This window comes from Dermochelys coriacea, chromosome 3 (assembly GCF_009764565.3).
Source record: "Dermochelys coriacea isolate rDerCor1 chromosome 3, rDerCor1.pri.v4, whole genome shotgun sequence".
Taxonomy (NCBI): Eukaryota; Metazoa; Chordata; order Testudines; family Dermochelyidae; genus Dermochelys; species Dermochelys coriacea.
This window is the reverse complement of record NC_050070.1, coordinates 211,301,529-211,318,155: the sequence shown is the minus strand read 5'-3', so window position 1 is coordinate 211,318,155 and position 16,627 is coordinate 211,301,529. Positions and strand designations below refer to the sequence as shown.

The window sequence follows — 16,627 nt, the reverse complement described above, 5'->3', positions numbered from 1 at the left end:
TTACCCAGGGAAAAGGGACCTGTGTAATCTGGGGCTAATATATCTGCCTTCTGTCTCTCTCCTATATTACTTGGTTTCCAGGTCCTGTGGATCCCCCTCTTAGGCTGAGGGGGGGATCCTTTAGCAGTGGGCGGGCTTCTGCCCGTCCACTTCCTGGATCCCAATAGCATCACTCTCCTATAGCCATCTGGCCCGACCCTGGCACAATATATATATGAAGCTTTTAAAGACACACCACCATTGGGCAGCTGCAGACTCTGGCACCATGGAACGTCCTATAGAAAGTCGCCTTTCTGTCCTGAAGCTAAGTACACATATTTAGAGGAAAAAAGAATCCATAGAACAAATTCCTTACCTGCCAGAAGGTCTGTACTCCAGTTCCCCAATGCGCCCAGCTGCTGGAGCACCTGCAGTAGGTATAGTTGAGATTCCCAATGGGAATACAGGTCAGATCAATGTAATTGACAAATTTACCTGGGAAGGAAAAGCAAAGTCTTTGGTACCATCCCCTCTCCATAAAATAGTAATCTGCAGCTGCTGACAGGTTCCCTATAACTGAGTGCTTTCTTCCCCACATGAATAACTTTCCCCCGTTTGGACCAGGGCTGGAGGGATACTCTCATTCCCATGACTGAGTGTGATTTCCATATATGGTGAGGGGTCTCAGCAGAGTCTCTGCTGCTGCTGTTCAAAAGCAGGTGGCCTCAGGCAGCTGCAGAAGGCTGTGCAGAGCTAGCAGCCAGGGAGGTTCTGTGGTGCTGGATGGGCCCTGCGGGATGTGACTAGTATAGCTTTGGCATATAAATAATATAATGATAAGTACCAAGAATGGATCTAATATTTTATGATAGTATGTCATTCTGGAAAGCTGGCTGCAGCTAAGGGTTCTCTTTCACTTTCAGCAGTGAAATAGTTAAATGTCCACAGTAGGCTTTACAATTAATATCCCAGGGAGATGAACGGGGTAATAGAGTGCCTCACACAGTTTGTTGCTCCAGGCTGTTTGCTGAGTCTGATGACAACACTGCATTGGTGTAAACTCCATTCACACTAGGAAGTCATCTTCACAACCATTAGGACCAGAACCACTATTAATATTTTTTAAATAAAAGCTGAGATTCAGTAGAATCTGTACCTGTCATGGGACCACCCCAGTAAATCAAATGAGTGTTTACGTGCGTAAGTTATCTCCTATGAGCACCATTGTTTTAATGGAATCGTAGAAACAGGGCTAGAAGGGCCCTTGAGAGGTCATCATCCAGTCCAGCCCCCATGCTCAGGCAGTATACTATCTCTGACAGCTGTTTAACCTGTTCCTAAAAATGGTAGTACCATAAACAGTTTTGCAGTATCAGAGGCTGGTTGCCCACTGTAATGCCTTTTTTGTTTTTCTCTTAACACTGTCTTTAAAGAAAAAGGCAGGTGACCCAATGCCAGGTTAAACTTCCTAGGAAGTGCATACATTTCGCAACATACAGCTATTTAGAATAACATATTGATTCAGCTGCATCCACTATCAAGAAAAAAGTTTGTATGCATAGTAAATGTGCAGGCCTGTACACGTTAATCCAGGGGTCAGCAACCTTTCAGAAGTGGGGTGCCGAGTCTTCATTTATTCACTCTAATTTAAGGTTTCGTGTGCCAGTAATACATTTTAACGTTTTTAGAAGGTCTCTTCTTATAAGTCTATAATATATAACTAAACTATTGTTGTATGTAAAGTAAATAAGGTTTTTAAAATGTTTAAGATGCTTCATTTAAAATTAAATTAAAATGCAGAGCCCCCCGAACCGGTGGCCAGGACCCGGGCAGTGTAAGTGCCACTGAATATCAGCTCGCGTGCTGCCTTTGGCACGCGTGCCAGAGGTTGCCTACCCCTGCGTATTGCCTAAACCCAATACGTTGGAAGATGCAGTCTCCCTGCCTCCAGACTGTTCATCTGTTGGAAAAGCTCTTAGGGGAACTTAAAAGGGGTCAGCAACCACAAATGGGAGCTGCTGGCTGAGAACCTATAAAAGTCAGCTGGGAGAGAAGGGAAATATTGGCCACCAAACACCTGTCAGTTAGGAAGGGAAGGAAGACACCCTCCCCCAATCCTGACACACCCTCAAAAGGTACGTAGTGTGTTGCATGGAGGTCCCAAGTGAGACTTGCTCCTGACTCTATCCATTTTGCCAGCTCTTCAGGGCTTACCACAGCACCAACCTTGCAATAATCCTCGTGGTTCCTGCACAGTTTAGGGGTAAGAGACAGAATGCATGAATTATATGGCCCCATTGCTGTCTTGTTTAAGTGAGGAAGAGCTACTGTAAGATATGTCAGTGGCTCTCAGCGTTTCCAGACTACTGTACCCCTTTCAGGAGTCTGATTTGTCTTGCGTACCCCCAAGTTTCACCTCATTTAAAAATTACTTGCTTACAAAATCAGACATAAAAATACAAAAGTGTCACACCGCACTATTACTGAAAAATGGCTTGCTTTCTCATTTTTACCATATAATTATAAAATAAATTAATTGGAATATAAATATTGTACTTACTTTCAGTATATAGTGTATAGGACAGTATAAACAAGTCATTGTTTGTATGAAATTTCAGTTTGTACTGACTTTGCTAGTGCTTCTTATGTAGCCTGTTGTAAAACTAGGCAAATATCTAGATGAGTTGATATACCACATGGAAGACCTCTGCGTATCCCCAGGGGTACACGTACCCTTGGTTGAGAACCACTGAGATAGCGAATACAAAATGTCTTTTAACAACAATACTTTTACATAGACTTCTAAAAGTTACTTGTATTTTGTCTAATGGTTTAAAAAAACACCCTGGAAGCAGAAGTTTCAAATACTTGTTGTAGTACCAGGGATATCATCTGTGGATGCAAGAGGCAATTTTCTGTCTGTTTAGTTTTAGCTGTCTCTTGCCTCCCTGTCTTGTGTCACCTCTTCTAAATCTGTAGCAGTTGCCTCTTGGCTGAAATGGTACTGGCACATCTTGTGGTATATTTTTCCATATAGAAATGTTGAATTCAGAACCCATATTCATCAGCATTTGAAAACTAAAGAGAGGGAGATTTGAGGTGAAAATAGGAAGCTCTCTTTTTTGACTCCCATTGAAATACAGTGGGTGGACAGAGTGGGGGAAACTGAGATTTGTTGCTAATATTTAAATAGCATTTTAGAACCACCTTGGCAACTTACAAAAATGTCTTGTGTGATTGAAAGGGGGAAGGGATGGCACAGTGGAAATTACATCTGAGTTAACACACTAACAGAACATTGTTCATTAATCTGAAAATGATATACAATTATAACAATTCCATTTAAAATGTTATTTCAAGCCTGATTTAGCTCTCTACAAAGAAAGGGACAAAAGCACTTCCCCAGACTCTGCACACTGGTTCACCAACCCCTGCTTCACCCAAATGTGCAGCTAAATGAAGATGTTATGTTCCGGGTTGCACTGACAGCTATACTCCTGAGCAGCCATCTGACCTGTCCTCCTCGGATAAATTGGCCACTGCTCTTTGGACTTAATTTTCTCCTCCTGCTGCCCTTGCTGAGAGTATCATCCAATGGGAAAGTGACTGGCTATCTGTATTATTGCCATCAACTACCCCAGCTATTAGACTGTTTGTCTGTTCTCGTGTGAGGTCTCCTGGGGGACCTGGGACCTGCATTTTCAGACATGCTTAGAATCCACAGCTTTCTTTGACTTCAGTTGGAGTTATAAATGTTCTGTACATCTGAAAAGCCAGCCCAAGTTGTCTCAAGTTGGACATTCAAAATCAGAGCCCACTTTTGAAACTGTGGGTGACTGTTCTGTAGTCACACAGGAAGTATGTGGCAGAGATGGGAATAGAACCTAAGAATCCCGACTTGATATTATCTCCTTGTTTACTTGTATTCCCTACTCTGTCCATCTGTCTCTCTTCTAGTTAGATTGTAAGCTCTTTGGGGGCAGGGACTATCGTTTTGTTCTGTTGGTGCAGCACCTAGCATGGTGTGGTCCTGGTCCGTGACCAGGGCTCTTAGGCACTATAGTAATTAGCCACTAGACCATGCTTCTTCCTTCTCTGTTTCAAGGGAGGAAATTTAAAAATCGATAACTCCAGAGTTTGAAACATTTTAGAATTGATTTGCACCTGAAGTGAGCTTCAGTAGCTGTGTTGTTCCCAACTCTAAACTGGGAGCTCTATCATGGATGCATTGACAGACTCTTTACTGCTGGGTGGTGAAATAACACACTAGAATTGTTCCATTCCTTTTCTTCACTAAGAAGAAAATAAGCCTATGTAGGTATAAAAGTTTGCAAATGTTTAGTCTGCACAGATTGCCAGATAGCCTATATGACTTGCATGAAATATCTTGATTGATTAAAGTGTTGTGATGTTTTATCAGGTTACATAAAATAGTTTTTTGCTTTATTTAGATAGATGATGTGTGTCCAAAAAGAGTTGCTTCACTGAGTTTTAATTCACATAGCCCTTGTGAAGTTTTGCTGAATTGCTGTTTTCTGAAGATATTTCATCTTTGCTGTTGTGAGTAAACTAACTGAGGATTCATCATAGAATGTGCTATAATCAATAAATCATATGCCAGATGTCATCATTCTGCACGTTAAGTCATATTTTATACCACTCGGTGCAGATTGTAGACTTGTTTTTCTGGGTTATAATTGCTAGACAGTTAAGTTCCATCTGTTTTCCCCCAAAGGAAGGGGGATGAGCAGAAGTTCCCTTTGACTTAACACTTTTGTGTCTTCTATTCCTTTGTGAAGGCAATTCTTGCTCCTACATGGTTCCCTGAAATAAACAGACTTTGTTCCTGAGAATAAATGTGCATGACACGTTGGTCATAGCAGTTGATCAGTTTAGGATTCCCCCCGAGAGCATTAATGCTTTGAGAGAAAATAATATGAATGTGTGGTATAAAACACTTTAGCTAGTAAATGAAGATCAGTCCCAACGCTAGCAGTAGCTCACTTTCTGTGACTCTGTTCACTGGTGTGTGATTGCACAACCCTTGTGTAAGAGGAGCTCAGGCTCTAGGGGTCCCCACAGTGGTGACATGCTGTCTCGCTCCTCAGCTTTGCTTGCCTGTAGCCCCACTCTTTTATACTTTAGCAGAAAGTAATGAAACAGTGAACAACATGTCCTCACTCTGCTGAGCCCTTTCACTGCGGGTAAACCGGGATCCCTTAGACAGGTCAAAACCCCCCTAAGAGGAGCCACCCTGACAGGCTGAATTAAGGTTTAAAAAAAAAAAAAAACAATACCTGGTAGGAAACGTCCTTTCTGTCCCCAGAGTTGGGCAGTTACCCAAGCAGCCAAAATGAAGAGGGCACAAGGAAACATCCTCCCCTTTGTGCTTGCACAGCTGAACCCTTTACTGACTTCTCTGTGCTCTCTGCACAGTTCTGTATGGAGTGGAAGCACTTGCTACCAAATCAGGAACACTTTTCCAGCATTGCCAGGGGAGGGGGAGAGGCATCATCTCACTTTCCTTGCTGGTCCACCACCACCCAGCTGGAGCTCCTCTGTAACAACGAAATAGACCACGTCTTCTCATATGGCTTTTCAGGTCATGACTATCCTGGGGATCAGCAAAGCACAAAATTCTTAAAAGCCATGAGATACATTTTTCTTACAAGTGTGGGTGGCAGTTTGTGGATTTCAAAGTTTATTTTCTAACAAGTGTGTTAAAATAGAATTTATTTTAATTTAGTCACACCTCTGTTGCAGTAGTTAAACTAAAATATTCTAACAGCACCCGAGAGTTCTTTGCTTTTGTTTAGCTTCATGGCGTACTGTTGCAAGTGGCTTTTGCTCTTACAGTTCCATGCCCCAGATGATTGCCAGTTTGGACGCTACAGAGAAGGTGTTAGGTAATGTTGGGGCCTTCCATGTATGTTAGATAGGCTTTTTTTTTACAGTCAAGATATAACTATTAGATTAAATTATAAAACTTGCCATGGCACCACACAGTACTATAGCAGTTAGTCTGTTTATGTCTGCTTCATTTGAACAGGAAAAAATGTTCTTAGGACCAGCAGGAGGCTGTGTGTGGTTTTAATAGAGTATTGTGAATTTTAGCTGATGATGGTAAGAATGGTGGGTCATTTAAAAGAACTGTCTGCAGCAGCAAAGATTGTTGGTATCCAAGGCCAGCTATAAACTGAAGTAGATAAATGAGTCCCATCATTTATATGGTAAGGAGCCTGGGTTTTGAAATAAACAAGTCTTGTTAGTATTCATACTTTAAATAGATGGCATAGCTAGTGCTCCGTTTGTATGCATTTCCCATCTTTGTCATTCAGTATTCCCCTGTGCTGCTTCTGTCAGGGTGAAAGGACAGGGTGAAAGCTAACCCGCAAGGCTGTTCAATGTTATCCTGCATTTGCCCTGCTTTTGTCAGCAGGTCTCTGGAAGTTAAATATACTGCTTTGAGAGAACCTTTTTATGACCAAAGATGTAGCCTTACCAATATTTTGTGAACAACAAAATGTTACCCTACTGTGAACACTGGCTGTTTAGCTACTGAAAGAGAGTAGTACAGTTTGGAGGTAGTGTCATTTAGAGAAAGAAAAAGCTGGCTTAACTTTTCTCTAAATGTAAATTAAGATACAAACGTGCTGAGGTTTCCAGTAAGCCAGCTCAGAGATCATCACAAAGAAATACTGGCGTACTCTGAGTATTAACACATAGTTAATTGCAAGAGTGCAAGGGTGTTGTTGCAAGATGTGATTTCTAGTCCTGGCCCTCCTGTACCTCACTTTCCCCATCTGCCAACAATACTTCCAGTTTCACAGAGATGTTGTCAGGCTCACTTCGTTGTTTACTGAATGCTTTGAGATCCTCGACTGGAAGGTTCAAAAAAAGCCAAAAATGACAGTGGTGCTTATTACTTAAATTTTGAGCTAATGAGGATTAATTGCTACAGTTATGTTTGACAGAGAGTACATGTGCTATTGTTACACCTGTAAATGCAAGGGTTCTTTTCTTTTGTCATCTATAATAAAATTAACTTGTTTTCTTTCCTCACAACATGGGGCCTTCAGTGAACCGTGTGGCCACTTAGTAAATTAAGTGCCTAACAATGTTCTGCAGTCCTGCAGTGTCTTGCAGTTTAGCTCAGTCAGAATTAGAAAACGAGACTTAGTATGCATGAAATAAATCAGGGTGGCATGAAAGCTTGTAAGGTGAGATCAGAGTTCTTTTGACTCTTCCACACAGGCAAGGGGAAGCTTTAGAAGGAACCAGAGTGTAGTAATAAACAAATGCCCTCTATCAAGGGCAAACCAGTGGTTTTGCTTGTCACTGAAGCTACCTCTGCCATTTGTAGAAACACTCTGCCTTTTGGTCATTTACTCTTGTTTTCAGATGTTTGAGTTTTCATTGCTTCTCTTCAATCATTGTCAGTTCATTTGAGGAATTTTGTATAGGTCTGGCCATCTTTTAGCTGGGTCCTAGATCAATAATGCATCCCCTCCGAAATGTTGGATTCTTTCTACACATGTAATATCCTTTTAGTGAGATACAAATCTGAAGGTTTCAGCAAAGCAGTGATGATTCTTTTCTAAGCATTGGCTTATGTTTCAGAGGGTTAGTTACAGGGAGGTATGCATTTGAATAAGCAGTTTGGTACACAGAATATACCTAATATTATACAGGAAAATAAAGTACATAGGAAGCAACACAAGGATATTAACAATAACACACTCGAAGCAAGAAGCCAACCCTGTATATGGTAGAAAGCAAACATGCAAATGTTGCAGTCTGTATATAGAGTTTGGTATGACATAAGTGAGGGCTTGTCTACATTAGTTTGCACTAGAATGGGTGTAATTTCTAGTGCATGCTAGCGTGTTGCACACAAACTGGCCAGTGTGGACCTTGTTGGCACATACTAAAAGTGCCTAATTTCCAACACTTTCACTTTCAATAGTTCAGTTCCACTGGTGGAAGCAACAGTGGCCAAACACCAGTATTTTAATCAGCATGTCCCCAGCTCAGAGCAGGTTCAAGACTACTGTATCGCTAAAATGCCAGCAGCCACTGGCAGCATGTCAGCCCCAGTGGAGCTGCACTGGTGGTAGTACAGCAGTGGGAAATTTGAAGCAAACTGCTACATGAGACTCTTATGCATAATTCCTGTAGCTTTTTGGACTACCTTGAAACATAAAATTGAGTAGTCTGTAGATGCAACATGAAAATACGTCAGCATGCTTTAATCCAGTATTTCTCAACCTTTTTGATACTAGGGACTGGCTTGCTGCCTTCCTAATCTGTGTCAGGGAGACCTCTGGGACTGGTCCACAGACTGCTCGTTGAGAGACGCTGCTCTAATCTGCATAACATTGTTAACAAAACCAGGATCCTGCATTGTTCTAATCATTCATGTCTGCATCTTCTAATTAGAAATACATTTTCGATTTGCTATAAAAGATTGTTAATATGATGTAAGTTAGTGTTTAAAGGTCATTGTTTCAATTAACCTTGAGCCACCTAGCAATAATTAGCATGTGTTTATTTAAAAACCTAAAACATGCATTTTAATCTATCTGGTAGACTAGGCGGGGTTTTTAACCAATTTTATTACTGCTTCTCCCACAACAGGATTTTTTTCTGGCAAAAATGAAACTTCTTATTAACTATTTCATTATTAATGCATAGAATCACAGATTTTAACTTTTTTGTAAGTCACTGAAAGTTAAGGTTTTCTAGACAATGCTTTTACAAATGGCACAATGAAAGAAAAATATTGCAAAAGTGAAATGTGGCATGAAATTGTGTTTGCGAAGTTTGACATTTTTGACTGAAAAATTATAAGGTACACATGAAATTTCTTGAGTAATAATTCACTTCAAATGTGATGTTGGCTCAAACGTGCTTTTCAAATATCATAGCTTTGGGATTGGCTTTAGAATAAATGGAAAGTTGTCTTTTCTCTGGATAATGTTGACAATGTCCGTCAGATACAGTGAAAAGCATTTCCTATGGGTTTTTTTAAAGCCACCTTTGAGAAAAGCACCCGAAATGTTACCAATAAGAGAACAAGAGGTCTCAGCCATAAACTAAGCTTTTTCAGATAGTTTGGGGGTTAAAATTTGGTCTCTGTAAAGTAGAGTTTTTCTGATGCCAATTGCTGTTTGTATTTTTATAAACAAATCTTCCTACTTTCATTATTCACCCTCCCAACCTATAAATCATTATCTTGGGATGTTTGATATATTGTGAGTGGAACATTAAACTATGAAGTAATTTACAGTTTGGTCGCCTGGAATGTGGTTCTGACCTATAGATCCTCCTATGAAAATAAACAATAACAATTTCTGATATTCCTTCTATGGGTATGCCTTCAGTGCCGCATTAACCCGATGATCAACATTTGGGTTATCCCAGCTCAGGTGTGAGCCGGCCACACTCGAGTTACTGGGTCCATTCTGGTGCTGCACTTACTCGTGTGTCTCTAGGACTTATGTGAGCACATAATATAGTTAGTGCTGCAGTGAGCTGAGACGCTCTTGATTCTTTCCCAGCAAATTGTGGGAGCATTTGTCTGTCCTGGGCACGCAGGGGGAGTTGTAGGAAGGCATTGGAGGACTGTCAGTGTTCAAGTAGCTTAGCCTGCATCTTCACTGCAAAGTGCATGAGTTACCAGCCCTGAGCGAAAGTAGCACTTGGGCTTTAGTCTATATTACCAGTCAGGCCAGCTAGCCTGAGTTGAAAACACCACCACACTTGGGTCAGAAGTTTATTCTGTTGATGGGGCTAGAGGCAAGACCCAAATAAGAGCATGAGTTACTTCTGCAGCTTCTCTTTAGGCTATAGCATCCCTATTTGTACTGCCATTATTCCTCCTTTGAAACTGTTGCTGTTCCTTCCTTTTTATAAATAAATATTTTATGTGGATTGGTTGGTTTTTCAAAGAGGTGCTCTGTTTTTTTCATTTCTCCAGAGAAAGCTGAATTTAAATTTGTTAGCACTGAATAATGAATGAAGTGAGGCGAATCAATTCAAGATGCATACACTGTGACTAAGGTTGAACATATATCAGTGTACAGATTTTAAAGGTTTGCATTAAAACTGGGTTGAATCAAGGTCTAATAATTGGGTAACTGACTTGATTTCAATCGCTTTTTTTGAGCTGTGTTGTTTATAAAAGTGACAAGCTGTTAATTCTGTATTAATTAATTCCGTTGTCTTATAAAGATGTGCTTTCAGCGGCATAGTCTAACTCCTAAGTAGGAAGGGGAATACTGTGGACTGTGTTCCAGAAAAAGGATATGTTCTTTGATTTAATAAGGCAAAGGGAGAAAGATAGAATCTAAGGACACTGATGTTCTAACAGTCATGGCTGTCTGTTCAAATTATCAAGCTTGAAAGGCCTTTACAGTGTTTGAAGAGAGATGGGTGAGCTCTGATTCTGACGGGTGACTGAACACAGTTTCCTTCAGAGCTGCTCAGAAACAGCTGACAAGTGCAGTTTTCAAAATTGTTCTTCTTAAGGAGCTCATTCCATGTGTTGTGATGGCCACTTCCTGGATAAGGGAGAAAAACAAGGTCTTCATAGATCCTTGTAATCCCAGAATTCCATCTTTTTCAGACTATGCATATCCACCTTTGTATGTGCACGCATGTGTTAAAAATGTGGTGTAAGCATACACACAATTGAATGCAGAGAAAACATGTATATTTTAGATACAGCTTGAAGAACAGCTTTCGTAGTCAGAATCATAGCATTTAAGGCCGGAAGGGACCACCCGATCATCTGGTCTGACCTCCTGTAGATCACGAGTCACCAACACTATCCAGCACCCGCTCGCTAAACCCAACATCCAAAATTATACAGAAGTAATATTGCCCACAGGAGAGTAGGCTATTATGTGACACAGAGAGAGAGTAGGAGGGGCTGAGGTGCACCTTTCATTCTACTTCAGCTCGTTTTCTGTCATTCCGTATTGCTACAGGGTTTCTTTCCTATGTCAAACTGCCTGCATGATGTCTGTCTTTCTGTCAAGGGTCTTTGCTGATCAGGCCATTCCTGCCAAATATAAGTCAAGGGGAAAACGACTAACTTGTAACAAGCTGTTAGTAAAACTTAGGGTATGTAAAGATGATGCATCTCTAGAATGTATGCATTTTGAATTTAATGTAAGTATTGTAATGAAAAGCAAGGGGTTTTCAAAAGTTCTCACTCTGGGGCTGTTCCCATTGAAGCTAATGGGAGTTTTCCTTTGTATGTCAGGGGGACAGAATGAGGCCAACACAGAGTGCTTTTTTGAAAATCCTCACCCAAATGTTGCTGCCACGAGGTTGACTCCTTGAGATACTGGTACAATTACTAAAAGGGTTGGTGCTTCATGGACTATGCTTGTATTAACTGTAATTCAGCTGTCAGTACGATACTGTAAAGGAATCACATTGGTGTTACCCTGTATGAGGATACACCTTCTGGAATCTCTTTTCCCCCTCCCCTTTTTCAACAGGACAAGGAAAGCCTATCCTGGGAAATGAACTACAAAAAAAAAAACCTCTCCATGCAATATGGTAATAGTGAGGTACTAAATCAGGAAATACCAGTAGGTGATATTAAAAAAAAAAACCTCAAGTAGCAGAGGATGAGAGAAGGGAAATATTACCCCATTTTACAGATGGGAACATGGGCACAGACATTAAGTAATTTCAAGAGGGAGTCTGGCAAAGCCAGGAAGTGAATGCAGCTCTCCTGGGTTACATTGCAGTACTTAGCCACAAGGCCGTCTTTCCCCTGCAGATTTTTGTGTCCAGCTATTCCAGAATAAGTGGTATTTTCACTGTACATAGAAGTATGTGTGGAGTTTGTATTAGTATCTTTACTCCTGGAAATCAGATTAGCTGCCACTGTCTCAGTAAGTAATTTGGGATTCTAGTTTTCAAATGGTATAAAGTAATAACCTGCCTTGAGCAGTTTATATGAGAGAGCTTCTAACATGTGTCAGTTTGAGGTAGGAAGCAAGATGTTAATGTCTCTTTACATTTTCATTAATTTTTTTTTCTTTGCTGTGATATTTCTTAAGCAGGTGCTTGAAATTAAGTGTGAAGCTGATCGTAATACAGGATGTTCATTTATTATGTAACTAAACAGTACAGAGGAGATCACAGAAAATGTTCCTTTTTTTTTTAGTGAAGCCACACTGTAATGCTTATTTTATGTTGTTGTGCACTAGTTATACGGTAACAGAATTTTTAGCAGATTTAAGTCTTTAAAGTCAGTTCCCATTCCATATAACATTCATTCACAAAAATGTAGTATGTGTCTGAGGTCTTCTCTTACAAATCTAGCTTTTTAGTAAAGTGACTTTTTTTTTTTTTAAGAAGACAAAGTGCCTCATAGCAAACTGCTTTGGTTTTTTCCATCAGGTGAAAAATGTATTTAATATGACAGCAAAGGAAGGAAGAAGAAGATCAGTTAGTGCCTTAGTGGTTGTTGGAAATGGAAATGGGGCTGCAGGTAAGTGTAATTATAATGTACTTGAAAGGTGCCAAGTGAATGATGCTTGGGGTAGGGCTATGGGAAGCATGTTATCCAAAGGGATGTTGTTAATCTGATTGTTTTTAAATAACAAATTCATTTGGGGGGTGGGAGAATATTAACATACATCTCAATATACCAAGAGAGAGAACCGTAGAATCAAGGTTTACAATCGGAATGTACAATCAGTGATGATTATGAAAAAAATGCCCATCAAGGACACTTCTCTTCCATTTTCTTTTACACAAAGCAAAGTAATATACTAATAAGATTAGAGTACAATAGTCAGTTATAACAGCCACTCTTATTTAATTCCTGAGTGACAAAGGCAATATCACTGGCAGGTCAAAATGGAATATGCGATTTCCTTTTCATGCTGTTCCTTTTTGCTTTGGAACATCACATTATTTATGATTAAAAGAACCTCCGAAGCTTTATGATGTTGAGTGGTTTGGTGTGGTCATTAGAACGATTAAAGCCATTAAGAAAGAGGGACCAAACTGATATCAATTTCCATGTTTTGAAAATAGGTTTTACCTTCTCTAGTACATGCCACACTTGCTGTAATCATTGTATGACAGGGTGGTAGGACTGATTTCTATACCCTTACACGTTTTTTCCCAGTTAGGTGACTGGTGAGACGGTTATTTCTTTTTGTTTTTCTCACTCTGTACCTCAGTATAATCTGCCCGACGTATTATTTTTTCCAGCTGAAATTTAATGCCTGATTTACTTTATTATAGGATAAGTCTGTAACATGTTCTAAGCTACCTTCTTGCTCACAGTAAACTTTGTTACTTTATAGAAATTTACTCTTTAAAAAAAAAAAATCCAGTTTCTGATGGAGTTCCCTTTAAATAGTACATCCAGGAAGGTTATTGAAAAATAAAATACTTTGATGAAACCCTGGCCCTATTGTAATCAATGGCAAGACTTCCGTTGACATCAGCAGCTCAGGGTTTTACCTTTTTTGTTTTTCTTCTCCCCTGCAGATACTTATATCGGTTTCTTCAACATGGAAGAAAATTACTATGTATTAGGGCATCAGCGAAACTAACTGTAGATAAAGTGCTGTCAGTTTCACAAAGCAAACTGAAAAAAATAGAAACCTCAGATTGTGAGGGGTCTAATAACTATTGGCTGTGGAAAGGTGCATTTGAAGACAAGTTTTTACAAGCTTCTCAATACAAGAAGGGAAGACTAGAGACTGGCTAGAGGGGCATCGTTAGCTTAATTTTCCTCAGAGTGGGTCTCAGCTTTCAAACATTTGGGAATTGCTGCATTAAAGTCACAGTGAGGATTCCTTCTTCAAAGGAGGCATTAGCAATCTAAGTCAGACAAGGCCCCAATCACACATACGTTGTCTTTGCAAACAAAAGGGGAAGAGATCTAGCATATTAAGTCTCGCTGTGTGGCCATATGGAGACGAGAATTTTAGGGAAAATATCCCACCAGTTCAGCTGAACCAGTGTTAGCACTGATGGGAGCCCTAGTGTAGACAAGGCTCCAATAGTTTTTGATGTCTTCAACACTGCATTGAACTTACTGAGGAGAAGGGCTAATTAATAAAGGTAAAAAATGCTGAAATCCACCAGAGACTTGTCTACCCTTGAGCTCCTGCTACTTCACTGGACTGGAGAGCAAACCTCTTCCTAAAATTATATAGGGTAGGCAAAGGCAATGTGCCCAGCACTTCATGTAGTGTAAATGGGTGTCTCGGGAATCCGGCACCATGCATCACGAAAAACCCTCTTAACCTTTTTTCAATCATTAAAAATAGCTAAAGAAATATTCCCATTTCAACCCCCTTTGTGCTGCTGATGTCACTGCCTAGTGAATGGAACTGACCTCTGGTGCCTGGTCAACACAGTTTTTTGTACTGCTATCACTGTCATGCAGGAGGGTGATTTTTACTGATATAGTTAAACCAATCCAACCCATAGAGTGGATTCAGTTACACCGGTATAGAAGTGCCTTATGCGGGTTTATTCTTATTCCCCTTCCCATACAGGAATAGCTATACTGGTATAAAAGGTGCACAAAGGTGCTTTATATGTGCAGGAAGGTGCTATACTACTTTAACTGTACCACTATTCAAGCCCTCCTCGCCTGTTTGCTTTGCCCCATCGAAAGAATTATTTTATAAGAGAAAAATAAATCAGAGTACTCTTTATAGCACATTTTTTATGTAAAACAAAGGGGAAACATTCCATAAGGCTTACTAGGTCTATAAACACTTGTATTTTTCACTTTGTATTTTCAAACTTAGATGTCAGCAGACAGTAAACGTGCACTGGAAATATAAGGTTGAGCCAGAAAACTACACATCCTCTCTAAATAAATGCAAGTTTCATCTCTAAAGGTTCTGTTTCATCTGGTCAGTTACAAAAATGTTATCCATCCTTCATTTAAGAGTGCCTGCTCACTTCAGTAGCCAGGGTTTGTGTGAGACATTTGTTGAAGCATTTGACTAAACTGTGAGGACAAAAAGAAAAGGAGTACTTGTGGCACCTTAGAGACTAACAAATTTATTAGAGCATAAGCTTTCGTGAGCTACAGCTCACTTCATCGGATGCATGTGAGCTGTAGCTCACGAAAGCTTATGCTCTAATAAATTTGTTAGTCTCTAAGGTGCCACAAGTACTCCTTTTCTTTTTGCGAATACAGACTAACACGGCTGCTACTCTGAAACCTGTGAGGACAAAGTAATACTAGACAGACTTAGCGTTTTGTCATAATGAGATCTCCAAACGAAAAACCGCTACCCTTTGTTATGCTGAGATTATTTATTCTTTGCCAGTTCTGCTTCATGGGAATTAGCTGTTCAGCCTGACTCTTTTTAAATTATGTAATAAAAGAGTTAACCTTTTGCATGCAGGACAAGCTTTATTTAACAAGCATTCTTGAAAATATAATGCTATCAATTGTTTTCTTTTTTTTTTTTTTTTTAAAGTCTCTTGTTTCCTCCCCATCTTGTGGGTGGGTTACCCATGTACATTGGGCTGTAACTGGAATGCCAAAGGGACTTGGAGAGAATAGAAACAGGCAGAATTAAACTGAGATTCAGCCTGGAAAATGCAAGCTGATGGTTTTGGTAAATAATCCAAAATACTCATACCTAGCAAGACGTAGGAACCTGAGGTGTACTGTAAGGGTGGCAGCGGACAGGACATTACATATGAGTGCATTGTTATATGGCTGCAGTAAAAGCAGTTCAGTTTTGGAGACGTACGCAAAGAGTTCACATCACAGAAGTAAAAAGTCTCATTTTATTATGGGCAGAGCAGGTAGCACCACCTATTATTAAGGTTGCCTGGTACGTCCCAGTATAAGTCCCTATTTTCAATTGCTTATAACTTGGCTAGACTCTAGCCATTTAGGATGAGATATTCCTTGCTGGGTGTCTATCTCAGGCTGAATATTTTTTTGAAAAGTACAGCCAAAGTGCTTCAGCCGTTTCCTAGATCAAGGCTAAAGGAAAATATTTAGTTTTGCCCATATTGAAATATGCTGCTAGCCCTTCCATGCTCTAGCCCTTCCATGATCAACATATTATGTGATCATTCAATTAAAGATGGTTCCATGATGCATACGCACCACAGCACCATTGGTTCTGGCATTTCCTAGCTTTCGAATCCTTGACTTTGCAACTTTCATGTGTGTATGTCTAATATACATACACAAAACTACATTATACGAACATTAAGGTAGCAAAGTCCAGCACTCAGAAGTTAGGAAATGCCAGAATTAAGGTGCATTCATGGCATCTGCTCAGGATTAAGGCCATCTGGAATCAGATTGTGATAGTACGATTTTCTGTGTCAGAGGCCAACTTTGACCATCTGATTATTCACTTCTCCCGTACCTGTCTCCACACTTTCTTGTGCTGCCCCCTCCCAACTGAGTCCACAATGCTACAGCCTGCTTCAGATCCTCTCTCAAGACCCACCTTTGCTGTGATACATGCAAGAAGTCAGTCAACTAATGATGAGTGGTGGGCCTGATCACACTGGCCTCAGTGGGCTTTGGGCCAGGTCCTAGAGCAGGGTTATAACCCCCCATCACCTGCCAAAACGACGACAAGAACAAAACCCAAAATATCCCAAATCCATC

The 16,627-nt window shown here is 40.2% G+C and overlaps 1 protein-coding gene and 1 long non-coding RNA gene across 4 annotated transcripts in view; one reads left to right on the top strand and one right to left on the bottom strand.

Annotated features, from left to right (window-relative positions):
* MRPS5 (mitochondrial ribosomal protein S5) overlaps nt 1-16,627 on the top strand; it is a 107,923-nt gene that overhangs the window by 60,858 nt on the left and 30,438 nt on the right. For all 3 annotated transcript variants that reach the window (XM_043512212.1, XM_038397820.2, XM_043512213.1), the window contains exon 6: nt 12,403-12,493. In XM_043512212.1, the coding sequence (XP_043368147.1) occupies nt 12,403-12,493 (91 nt within the window). The remainder of the gene's footprint in view (nt 1-12,402; nt 12,494-16,627) is intronic.
* Nucleotides 14,771-16,559, bottom strand: LOC122459606. Its single transcript, XR_006280412.1, has 2 exons — nt 15,207-16,559; nt 14,771-14,989 (listed from the first exon to the last, which is right to left on the bottom strand). It is a non-coding gene; the product is annotated as an uncharacterized LOC122459606 (long non-coding RNA).